Source organism: Corvus hawaiiensis, chromosome 6 (genome assembly GCF_020740725.1).
Source record: "Corvus hawaiiensis isolate bCorHaw1 chromosome 6, bCorHaw1.pri.cur, whole genome shotgun sequence".
Classification (NCBI taxonomy): domain Eukaryota; kingdom Metazoa; phylum Chordata; class Aves; order Passeriformes; family Corvidae; genus Corvus; species Corvus hawaiiensis.
Window position 1 is genome coordinate 62,084,249 of NC_063218.1, and position 13,244 is coordinate 62,097,492.

The 13,244-nt window shown below is 44.2% G+C and overlaps 1 protein-coding gene across 3 annotated transcripts in view; it reads right to left on the reverse strand.

Annotated features, from left to right (window-relative positions):
• The window catches only part of NELL1 (neural EGFL like 1), a 293,487-nt gene extending 280,243 nt beyond the window's left edge, over positions 1-13,244 (reverse strand). For 2 of the 3 annotated variants that reach the window (XM_048307245.1, XM_048307244.1), the window contains exons 1-2: positions 13,088-13,237; positions 8,970-9,098 (exon numbers count right to left, since the gene is read on the reverse strand). In XM_048307245.1, coding sequence (XP_048163202.1) covers positions 8,970-9,098; positions 13,088-13,136 — 178 coding nt within the window. In that variant the 5' untranslated portion in view covers positions 13,137-13,237. Of the gene's footprint in view, positions 1-8,969; positions 9,099-13,087 lie in introns of all 3 variants that reach the window. The other variant, XM_048307246.1, reaches the window with a different exon arrangement.

Sequence of the window (13,244 nt, forward strand, 5' to 3'; positions counted from 1 at the left end):
CACGAGAAAGAATTTTTGTTGTATTCCTATTCTGATGAAGATACAAGAAACTCAAACTGTTATTCTTACTTTCATCTGAGCTACTTTCATTTTAAGGACCTAGATGTCCACATGGTGTGGAACACCCTTACTAGCAGCATCAGAAACTAATTTCTGCATCCCCCTCTCAGCCCATTAAAGAGCAAAGAACTTTTGTTTCCTTTCTGCTTATCTTCATGATAGGACTTCGTCAACAGGTTGCCAGAAGCATTCAAGGCTTTTAGCACACTACAGAAGTACTGAAGTGCTTATCCCACTTCCCCTCTGTACTCACCATCGTGGCAAATGAAGACAAGACAAGTAGCACAATTACTGCCTCCCAGGAAAGCAAAAATAACTGTCAAGGACAGAGGCAATGTGTGCTCAGAATTCTCTCCTAATCATTACAGACATGATGGGAAATTCAAAAATGTCAAGTAACAGAAGCCAGCATGACAGCATTCAGGACGGGGGAAAAAAAGGAAAAGTAGAAATTGGTCACTGTTTTTTAGTGTGACTAGTTTTCTATTTTAGTCTACACTTACTCCGAAGCAGGGGGCAGGGGTGTTTTAAACAAGAGAATACAGAATGAGAAACTCTGAAATGATTTACAAGTTATACCTTCATATCAATATGCTGGATAAATTTTACACCTAGACAAGTTTCTAACAATTCAAACGTTAAACAAGAAACAGCCAAGACAGGATGGGTATTTAAGAGTATTTTAAAAACTACCTCTGGGAACTGACAAAGTTAATAGTAGTTTATGTATCTTCAAAGCCTCAAAGCATTGTTTAATAATTATGTCTCAGGTGATCTTTAATTTTCTACACTGAAGATGATTCATCTCAACCCCTCCTAGCTCACTGTATTCAATTCCAGATCATTTGTCTGTTCTGAAAATGGTTTTTGCAAAGGTAAAAACCCACACTTAGACTAATGGCTTCACTGAAAGAAAAAAAATTGCATTGTGTATACAAAACACATTAAAATATTAGCTCTATTAAAATATATATATATAATTTATATAAGTTAGGCAGATGTTTGAATTAAAGTATCACAAGCACACCTTGCTCAACCCTCTGGGGATGAATATTCCAAAACCTTTCTTAACTACAGCATCACACACCTTTTTCCAGGGGGCTCCTGTCTCACAGTCAGTGCACAAAGGAAAGAACAAAGTAAAAACTATTTAACAAACAAGGATCCTAAGTTTTGCTTTATTTTTATTGTTCAAGGCTCACCTTGAACAGTAAATCTACCATATTCAAATCCTCCTCTGAAGGCAGAACACACCATGACCAAGCTACTTATTCCAGCACAGTATTTGAGCCTTCTACAAATATTAATGAATTCTCCATACCACTGTTGTTAGAGGCATTAGCACCTCAATTTTACAGGTGAGCAACACAGCAAAAGTAAGGTTCTAATTCACTAACACAAACCCCCACATTATCCAAGTTGCATCCTCCAAAAACACTTGTTAAATAGCAGCGCACTTGTCAAATACCACGAGTGCTTTACAGCCACATCAAATCTAAACTTTCTGTGCTTTTCCTGATTATGCTGCCCTAATGCAGCCTGCACCATAAGCAAACCTTTACCTAACTCTACTCCCCTGGTCCAAGGCTGCAGTCTTTGTGTTTCCCATCCAGGCCACTGCCTCTCTCTCTCCAGGCTGCTTCTCCCAGCTGCTGTGCACAGCTCCCCTTACCACGCTCTTGATGCCTGCACCTCTCTCCCTTCTTCCTCAAGTTAAAGTCCTTGTATCATCCTTGTCACAATTTTCCTGCCTGGCCATCACCTGCTTCCTTCTTGGCCTGCAGCTCCTCCATACAGCTCTTTCTCACCTCTCCCCTCCCCATGCCCATCTGAGGCCATTTCCTTGCCCTGCCTGTCAGAGTTCACCTCATCCAGCTGCTTCCACCCATGTGCCCAGCACCAGCCTGTGTCACTCCTGGCTCTCAGGGGAGCCTGTTCATCCCAACCATGTCATTGTCACTCAGTCCTTGTCCCTAGACTTCCAGCTTTCACCCCCCTCATTCCCAGCTTCTACAGAGGGAAGAAGGGGTGAAAAGCAGGGAAGGAAGGGGTGAAAGCAGGACAAGCACTCAAGACCCCAAGAAGAGATCAAGGCCTGCTGATGGACACAAGCCCAGAAACCATCTCCATCAGAGAAGTCACAGTTTCCTCCATCCTGCTGGCTGCAGTCAGCCCAGCTGTTGGCATCCTATTTAAATTCTCGTTTTAGCTGTGCTTCACAGAGCAGCTCTGACAAAGGGCTAACACCTCTGTCAACACTCTGGGATGGTAAGCAGCTGCCATGGCTCCTAAGGACCAGGCTGGAGCTTGGTAAAACAAGGGAACATCTCAAGGGATGGGTGTGGAGCACCAGTGAGGATCCCACTCTCCAAGGGATGGGCTGGGCCCTATTTCTCACAACCCCACAAGCCTCCATCATAGGGACAGACACACACTGGCAAGAGAGGTGCCCGTGGTTGCCTTCAGAGCCAGCCAGCCCTGAAAGCAGATCAGCTTTGAGTAAACCACCAATTCTGCCATGCCCAGGTGAGAGGGGGATTCTCAGAAGGGAAACCTCAGTGGAAAGACAAGAGAAACAGCCAAAATTAAGCACCAAGGAATGTTACCGCATGACGGGGGCAAGAGGCTGATCCACACCTCAGGTGTCAAGGTGCTTTTACTGACACATACAAAAGCTTTTTATCTGATGGCAGCTGCCTCTCCCTCGTGAACTCCCAGGACGCCCAGGACAGGCATCCCACAGGCAACATGGAGTAAAACCCCAATTTTACTCACCCCTGTAGGAACCAGAGTAGGCCTACACAGCACGATGCAGCAATGGCAAAATACCTCACTCTGACATTTAAAAAATAAAATAAAAGCTCACAAGTTCAAGGAGCTTGCAGAGTTTCCACAAAGATAAACCTGTGTGGTGTGGTGAGCTGCAGGACACCCCTGTGAGGGGATGTACTGCTGGTTCTGGCCAGCCCCACCTCAGAGAACAGCCCAGCCCCTCGTCCAGGCCGGCAGTAAATCAGGGAAAGTGCATTTTAAAAGGGGGGGAAAAAAAAAAAATCTTGTCCAGCTGGAGGGGAGCAGCTGCACAGGCACACAGCCACAAGTTCAAGTGACAGTGGGCAATAAGTGGTTAAAAAAAAAATAAAAATAATAAACAGACATTCCTTTCCAACAGTGCAAGGGTCATCAGCTGCTCTGCCAACTGTCCCAAAGCACATAAAGGAAGGGGCTGCCAGCAGCCTCAGGTGTGCCCGGAGAGTCTGCCCCAAAAGCCCCAGCATTCCCACAAGGTGGGATATCCAGATACACCGTCATGGAAAAGATACTAGAGCTACTCTCTCCTGTGACAGCTGAAAGCAGAACTAAGATTTCCAGCCACCCATGTTGTGCCTTCCTAATTTTTCTGCTACTGTAATATTTCTGCTCTGTAAAAACAACACTGCTTGATACTTAATATTTCCTATAAACATAGCAGGAGAGATCCCACAGAAAGCAATGACTCTTGTCTCATTATCTCACATAAAGAGGGACTGACGCCTGAATTCCAAAATTAAAAGTTTATCTCTCCTGCTCACTGCAGACCTCCCACCACCTGCCCCAGGAAGAATAATGACATGTTTCCTCCCTCAGCTGTTATCTGCTCCCTCTCATCCAGTCCTTGGCTATTTTCTGAGCTCTGCAACTCACACACCTTGCACATTATGCTGGCGTAACAGAGTTTAACACTTGAAGTGGATTAAAACCTTGGCCATAGTACCCAGGCCACTGAGACTGAGGGTGAGAAGTTCAGCACAGATGGACAAAGGCAGCAGCCTTCACCTGGCCTTGGAATTCAGTGAGCACAGCTCAGTGCTGAGCTGCTGCCCCAAGCACATCACCAGGGCACAAGTGTATGCTGAAGACTATCCTACCAGAAGCAGAGCTAGCATGCCTGAAATAAAGGATATGTGCCCACTCCTGATGACAAGATCAACTTAGGCAATTGCTCTTATACACCAAAACACGGCAGAGTTGGCCAGCATTCAAACCTCTTTCAGTTTGGCACTGCAAAACTTGACTTCTTGGACTGAGATTCCTGGAGTGGGATCTGGAAACACTTCTACACTCTAAGTGAGGAATTAGTCTAAAAAAAGTCAGGATTCATAAAACACTGAAGGAAAACACCAACAGAGAGGATTGCACTTCATCTGGAAGCTCAAGAGAGTCTTCTGGGAGGCACCTGTACCCACCTTAGAAGTGCAGCTTTGATCTCTCTTTTGGCCTGAAGCAGGACAGTCCTTTTGTTTCAGGAACTCAGCAAGTTTCACTCTTCTTTCACAAAAACACTGCCTTTCCCTGTGCTTTAAGATACTTGTTATTCTTTCACCTCTCCTGTTGGAGCCATGACGGTACAGAAAAGAACTCAGCAGTCTCTAGTACAGAGTGGGAATAAGGAACATGATTGAACTCTGTGCTGCAGGAGCTCCAGGCCAGGTGTTTCTCTTAGAAATCCAGTGGGTGTTTAATACAAGTCAAGAAACGGTCAAGAACAAAGCACTGTGTATCTCTAGACTTTGAACAGTACTTGGTGGTTCCTTTTGCTGAGTGCTAAACATAGTATACATAGTAAAAAGACCATTCCTAATTTAAAGGCTCAGTTGAAAAATACTGCCAGATTGCTAGGAAAGGAAACAGCAAAGCCTTAATAAACTTTCGGGGGCGGGGGGAAGCTGTTTTTTTAAGTAAAGGCTGTAAGTCTCTGTTAGCTCAAAAGAGATGTTGCAGGAAGAATTAAAAAGAAATAGGCAGAGCTGACAGGTTGCAAAAATTTTACTTCCATAACAGGAACTGAACATGGAACAAAAGTTAGACGGGTTAAAGTAATCACATAATTTAACAGCTAGGCTAGAAATTGGTCTCAGTCTATCTAGAAACAAGATGACCAGTTAACATCCTCTTGCCTTATTTATCATCAGAGCTTCCCTCTGCCACTGAACTCAAGAGCCTGATAAGTCAGAGTCAGGACAAGCCCTACTTCCCTGCTATCTGAAACAGAGAACAGGACTGAGCCCCATCAAAGGAGCCATAGCTCAGGGTTTCTTAATGTACTACAATTTACATGATAATCCTGTTCTGATCCTGTAAATTTGTCATGTCTGTAAGATACTATTTACAGATGTCTTACGTTCACTGTTTGTAAGATGTTATTGTAAGGCATTAGGTGAAAAATTCATATTTTCCGTATGTTTCTTTAAGGCAGATTTTCCACCCACGCCCAGAACCATTTCCTTGAATTCACTGGAGATAGGGGTCAGACATCAGGATCCTGGGTGCTCCATTCCCCAGGAGCACTCTGGTCAAGCATCTCCACTTGCCCTCCTTTGTCCCTTCATGCTACAGCAACTCATCTGCCCACAAAGGCATTTTTCCCCACTCTTGTGTGTATAAATTAAAACATACATAATTAAGACCCCACAATGTTAGGGATCTTAAGAATCAGACTGTTTGCAGAATTGCAATTATGAGTTACATATCTACATTTCCTCTAATTCACACTGTCAGCACTTACACTGCTTTTTTTTTTAATTTCTTCATTCCCATTTCACTGAGAATGGAACTGAAACATACAAATAACGGAACTGATCAATCAAAAATCCAGCTGAAATACTCTAACAATCAAAGTCCATGCCCAGCAGGACCACTCAGATGACCATATTTAATTATAGGTTTCTATGGTTTTCTGAATTAGGAACAGATTTGCTTGCCCAAACGCAGCCCACATCTCTCAATTGCCACTTTGGTTCTACCACACTGTCACACAATTTGCAACAGAGCTGAATTTGTTTCTTTGCCTATAAAGCTGCTTCACACAGAAATCTGAGGTTTGGCTGTTAATATCAATATTACTAAAAAATCAGAATACTCCACCAGCTTCACTGGGATGGTCTCAGACTGAAATCACAAACTCTCCAGGGAAAAGAGTCTTTCTACATTTCCTCTAGGATAAATTAAATCATGACATCACTCCCCAGAAACTATGTAACAAACAGTATGTCACTAACTGTAAGAGAGCTATCACTGATCAAAAGCCTAATTAAAAATAATAGTTACCCTTTCTTTTGTGCATATCTTCATATCACCCCCCTTTTTCATTTCCTCTTTTTGCCTCTAAAGGCAACTGAAAGAACGCTCAAAACTTATAGAGCTTTCTCTTTCAAATAGTTTAATTCACAAAAATGAATCTCACTTAGGAGAACATTCCATATTTTCACTTACCCTGGACATATAACTGTCCGGGTTGGGGAAAAATTACCATTTCTCTACCTCAAAGATGTAAACTTGCTGGGACATGCAAAAGAACACTCTCAGTTTTAACAGCTCCAGTATAGCCATCTCACAAGACAGAAAATATTCCATGGGGAACTTTTTTGTAAGCTCAGAGCCCTGATACATTGCTGTCAAAGGTAGCAGGCGAAACTGTCACTGTAAAAACCACATGCCAAAGAACATACAAACTCTTTTTATTTCCTAAACTAGGGAATCCTCAGCAGTGAAAGCCTGCTAGGGAAGAGGTCTTCTAATGTCGCTCCATGTGCAGTAATCATGCTGCCAGGTGAACCAGGTCCAGCCCTGCCCAGAGGCTCCAAGGGCACACTGCAGCAGTGGAGCCCAGCAAGGCACAGCACACATGACCTGCTCACACGTGGTAAGGACAAACCAGAGCAGAGCTGTGCTGAGAGGACCACATCTTCCAGGCAGGAATAGCTGGTCCAAGAGGATACAGTAATTCTGAAACTAAGCACTAACTTCCAGACTCTCCTCTCCTCTGGGAGTGTCATGTTGGACAAGGGGTTTTTTTGTAGAGGGAGAACGCATTACTTCTAACTTAGACATAGCAATCGTCCATACATTGCTCCGAGTTCTATATTGGTTTTACTGCATGGCAAGATAGAAATCAAACCAGGAGTATCTCCTGGTTCCAGCCAAAGGACCTGGCACACAGCCAGACTGTAGTTGTACAGTAAGTCACCTCTGTGACTTAAAAAGGGAATCCATACAGCTGCCAACATACAGCTGACATTTAACAAATAACAGATAGGAACAAGAAGGGAAGAAGACAACAGGGCAGCCTCAGACTTCCATCCCAGCTGACAGCAAAGGCCTTCAGTCTTTTCACGACCCAAGGGCTGATGAGCTTTACTGAAGAGTCATTTTCCTGAGCCACCTTCCAGGAAGTTTTACACTAGAGGTGATACTCAAGCACAGGGCTGTTCCTGTGTGCAAGAAGAGTTTCTGTTCCGGGAATTTAAAAAAGCTTTATTTACCTAACTACAGTCTTCACATTGTTTATTCATTACGTACGGTGAATGTTTGTTTATTGCTTCCCATGAACATTTATCTTTCAGTTTACCTGTTCATATGAATTTTTTAAGTTCCACCTTTTTTACACCAGTCCTAAGTTCCTAAACTACAGGTGGGCAACTCCAAGGAGAAAATAAGAGAATAAACAGAACATCTTCACCATTAACCTTTCAAAGCTACTTTCAGTCTCAATGGTCTCAATCCAAGTCCTGACAAACACATCTCGGACTTCTTCCCTACAGCTCTGACCACCAGTCTGTGAAAACTCACCACAACAGCTCATCAGCATGGTTGCAATTAACTGCATGGAACAGGAATTGGAATTATTAACATATTTTGGCCACGGCAGTTCTTAGAGGAATGACTATACTTTAATACTGTTTGTACATAATACACAAACCTGGAGTCAGGGTATCAAAAGAAAAACAATTGATATCTTTAAATTAAAGGAGTCAATGCTGCTCTTCTGGACACTAATTTGGGAATCAGTGAAAATTAAGCTCCTTGTATCATAAAAGACAGGAAACAAATCCTGAGGTGGTCTCCAGAAGTCTCTCTCCTCTGACTCCTAAACTGGTCTTGGCCAGATAAAGAATGAACTAAGATTAGAGACCCACTTCCTTTATTACTTACAGTAAAGTCAGCTTGGACTGCAGATCCAGAACTGAAGCGAAATGAGATCATAATCATTTGCCTCTAAAAACAGCTACAGAAGATAGATATGAAAAAGAGAGACACTAACATGCACACTTCAACACTGAGTAAAGCACAGTAAAGAAAAAACATAGGAAATCTCCACAATAAAAATGTTCCCAATTATGCTTTAATTCACATGTTAATCTCAAGTCATAGAAATGTCTTTCTTGCGTAATCAGTATATTGTAGCAACTCACTGCTTCTACTCCTTGGGACATTGTCCCTTAATCTAGACCTTACTTAAATACATTGTAAAACTACATCCAGAATTTCACTCAGTAAAAATACAAACAAAACCAACGACATTTTAAAACATTTCACAAACTTTATGTTAGAAGACTTAATGAAGGGAGAAAAAAAAAAAAATCACAATTCAAAGTGACTTATCCTGTCCTTGATACTCAGCTTGGAGAGTTAAATACAAAAGTGCTCTATTGGCCACTTTAGCAGTTTTCACAAAGTTGATGAAAGACCTGCTACATTACCAATCAGTGTCAACACATTAAATGCCTTCTCATAGTTACACAGCTTTACTGTGTGTCTCTCTGCATGTATACGACCACAGAGGAAAAAAACACAAGAACACAACAAAGTCCATCCCTTGGAACCACTCAGACATATTTAGTGAGAAATAAATATTGGGCAGCATTGAAAACCTACCCAGAAATATTTCCCTAAATATTCCTTGCAACTACCTGACAGCACACACACACAAAAATATCATCTGTACATCAAGAACTAAATCCAATAAATAGAAATAAAAGAAAGCACCAGTTAAGTAAGACCACCATTACAGGGAATCAGTTAAGCATCAAAGCTCTTATGACCTTATGCAGACAGAAGCGAGATAAGAAAATTGAAGATGTTTCTCTCACCTTGGAATAAAAATGCTTTGCTGGCATTGTGTAGTCCTGACACTTGTGTTACCCCCAGGGTTGTGTTCACCAGATCCAGCTCTGTGATGATATCAATTTGTAAGTCAGGATCCATTCCAAATCCTACAGCTGTTGGAGGCAGAGAGAGTTAGATCAATTTTTATTTCAAATCACGTAATGCAAAGAACAGAGAAGAGTACCTAGCACAGACATTTCTAGTACCTTCCCACTCACACACACACTGTACACAGTAATTACTTATAAGACAGTGGCTCTGCTGCAGGAAAGAGAAGATATTCTATTCCAAGTCTTTCAATTAAACTATTTCCTTCCCAGAGATTTTACTACGCACATGTTAAAACATTCTAAAACTGATATATTTATCCAGTATCTTCATAAGGTGAAAGAGTAATAAATAAAGGAAAATATAACCACCTATGCAAAACGATGAGAGAGATTTGCAGCATTCATCTATTGGCCACACTATTTCCAGGGAGATGTAAGGACTGAAAATTCCTCTCACATTTCCTACCTAGCTGCAACCAACTGACCAGGCCACAGCTCATAGCCTAAATGTAATCCGTTTTCCCAGCTGGACCAAAGAACCCTGGAGGAGATACGGTAGTAGGGCAAATAACACCATCCTGTAGACTAAGAGCCTTGGGTGACTCACCAAAGTGTTTGATATTGCTTCTGAAGCACGCCTCTGTTGTTGCCAAAGCCTACCTACAAACAGCAGACATTCACTGACCCAAACCAGCTGCAGCACCTCTGCGCTGTGGGAGAGCCTACTGGAAAAGTACAAACCTAAACCTGAAATTCATAAAAGGCTTATGACCAGGAAATGCCTGGGTACTCTTCAATCTGGTAGGGACCTGATGGGATTGACAGAAAAGACACAGACTCCACAAGTTTGAAAATGCCATGTTGATGAGCTCAGGGCAACTTGATGGTTAGCACACCAAATTCATCAAACATACCTCCATTTTTCTAGGGATGGGAAGAGGTCAGCCTGACCTCAGTGTTGCTCTCAACACAGCAGTTAAGAGGGACGTGAGATCTGCCTGAGACACAGGTCAAATACCTCATGTGGAATCCAAACACTTTCCTAATGAAATTTTTCAGTAACATCATTAGTAACAGGAACAGGCTCCAAGAACGAAATCCTGACACAGCTGAAGTCAATGGTAAAAGTCCCATTGACTTCCATGGAGGAAGGACATTACCTGTAAGGCATGTGCAGATTGATTTCCACTAAGTGGACTTCACACTTAGGTCTAAATTGATTGATTTGTTATTCCAGGACTATACTTCTGAATCATTTAAGCAGCAAGTACTCTAGTTTGATTCTTTGAAAGGCTCTGAGAAACTACTGAGGTGTACAGAACGAACAAGAAGTTACATATACTACTCATAAATCTTCTGTACTCCAGCACTTTCTCTTTTCCTCAAGGATTAAAAGTTGTTGGAATAACATGTTGTGCTAAGGTAGAGGATTCTACTCCACAAGAGACAGAGCAGTAAAAAATACTGAAAACACAGCTTTAAGAGGTCTCTAGCAACCTTACTCTAGAAAGAAAATTAACATCTAGAGGCATCTGATGGAACTGAAGCTTCAAGAGTGCTGACACATCCATACATACACAGTGCTTTCATAAGGATATGGGGATGAACACCTTTTTCAGAAAATTGGAATTGGAGAATATTAGAGAACCCAGATAAACTTCTTCAAAGGTAAAAGCTTCCCAGATAATCAGCAACATCACCAGGCTTTTAGTACTATCTTTGACTTCCACCCTAGACACTCAGGCACTGAATGACCACAACTGACACTGTCCGCATTGGTGCACCAAGAACACCTTTCCCTCCTGGAATAAAGACCAGCACCAAAACAAGAAAGGACTTGTTATTCTTCTAAGGTTTTCATTCAACAGAAATGCAGCACAATGTAAATGGTGTGAACTTACCTATCAGCAAAGACAAGTGTTTGCCGTCCCTGTGAGAAACAAGGGTATGCTGTCCCTCATTAGAAAGGGGTTACATCTATTCAGATCAGCAATAATCTACTAATATGAAGGGAGGTCAAGTAGGTACTAAAACTTGCTCAACAGAAAGGACAAGCTGTGTTCAGTAAGACAAATCTCAACCCTATTTAAGTGAAAGCTCTGTCACAGCCATCAACAGGGTGGGACAGAAACCACAGTGAGCAAGTATAGGCACTCCCATAAATCACAGTAGCTCCAACTGCTCTATTAAAGCTGTTTATTCCAGCCTGAATACCCAAGGCTCAACAAGTATACATCACTGTAGCTCCACAGGTTTCAATTTATGCCAGTGAAGGACCTTGTGTGACAGCTTCGGTGTTCTCCCTCCCAGCTTTTAAAATACTTTCGAAAACAGAGACCATTTCTAATGTCACAGTAACTATTTAGCAAGAGTCTACACTGCTTTAAATACCTAGTCATTTTCCTGAGCTGGGTCTTCAAACGGCAGCAGGCACTCAAAAACCTAGTTAATAATTAATAAACAACAAATCAGCAGCTTCAGTATGATAACCAAGTCTCCTTTTCCCCTGTGGTCTCCCCCAGTCTATCAGACAGATACCACAGGCATATCAGCCACACTTGCATCTAGTATTTTATGCTGTCTCTCTTCAGTGGAACAAGCAGCTGGAATTACCATCTATTTCTGAAGTAAAAATTAAGCATCAAGCCGTCTGCTCTCACTGGAGAGCTGTGCAACGCCTGGGCCCGATTCTGGATGATGTTGCTTTCAATTCCTATTTAAAGTAATTGGGCCATTTCCCTTCAATCGGTGGCTTACACAAGCAACACTCCAAATGCTTCAGGCAGGTGGGCGGGAGTAAAAATCGTCTCAGGACTTGGTGGATTCGGCCCAATGTGAACTGAAGGCACTACAGTAGATTAGAGGATTAAGCTATATAATTATGAATGATGTCACTAGGAAATCCCTAAAAGAAATTAATTCTGCCTTACAGCTCTGACAGCTTTTATTCTCTGCTTCTGCCTTTATCACCTACACCCAAGCACCAGCAATCATGCCACGCTCCATCTAGCTAATGCGCAGCCATGCAACATATGGAGCACATTTATAATCTCCTCGACATGTGTAACGTGCTATTTGGGGATGGAAAAACTTTTACTTAAAGCACACTCAACACAACCAAGCCATTTGCACGTGCCCACGTGAAACCATTCAAATGGTAAGGAAGAGGCATTTTGCTCTTTCCTTTCACAACTTCAGTGGCAATTGTTGCATACAAAGAACTTTCCGAGTAGTAGAGTTTTGGGTCCTGTTGACCATTTAAAGTCTCTGTGTGCACTATCAAGGGTAACACCACTATGAAAGGGACGGGCGGTATTTTCTTCCAACTATTTTTATGCCGCATGTCTCTGTAGGTTTTGATGAGGTTATAATTACTATAAGGATTTAATTATAAAACATTAATTCATTTGCACTTCTGATAATTGTGCCGGGTGATTTCCTTGAGAATAGCTACAAGCACCACGGCGAAACGTGCCCCTCAGCAGCTCCAACCGAGGAGGAGCGGTACCCGGGGACCAAGAACAAAGCCTTCGCAAGGAACAAGAAGCGGTACTTGGGTCGCGCAAGGCTGGAGAGACACCGGAGCCGGCACGGCACCGGCTGGAATAACGCGCTCGCAGCCCGCCCGTACCGCCGCGCCCCCCACCCAGTACCGCGGGCAGCTCCGCGCACCGCCCAGACAGAGCCCGGGGCCGCCACCGCGCACCGCCCGCCCGGACCCCGCGCCGCCCGCCACCCTCCCGCTCCCGCTCCCCGCGGGGCGCAGCCCGCACGCCGCTCTCGCAAAACTTTCCCACGCCTGCCCCCAGCCCCGCGAAGCGGCCGCCCCGCCGGGGCCGAGCCCGGCTGCGCCCCGCCGATCCCCGCGCCCGCCCCGCTCGGCGCAGCGGGGGATGCCCGGCCCGGCCGGGGCGGCTCCCGCTCCCCGCCGCCTCCCCGCAAAGTTTCCGCCCGCCGCCGGCACACTCCGGGCGGCGGCCCGGCCCTCGCTCCCCGGGGAGGCGACCGGGGCGGACCCCGGCCCCGCCACTGACCCCGGCCCAGCCCCTCACCTGCCCCGGCGGCGGCCGCACACGCCCAGAGGAGCAGGAGGAGACCCATCGGCGCGGCGCGGGCGGCGGTGCCCGCTCGCTCCCTCCCCGCCCGCCGGCAGCTGCTGCGGAGCCGCACCGAGCCCAGCGGAGCCGAGCGCAGCCTCCGACGCGCGGA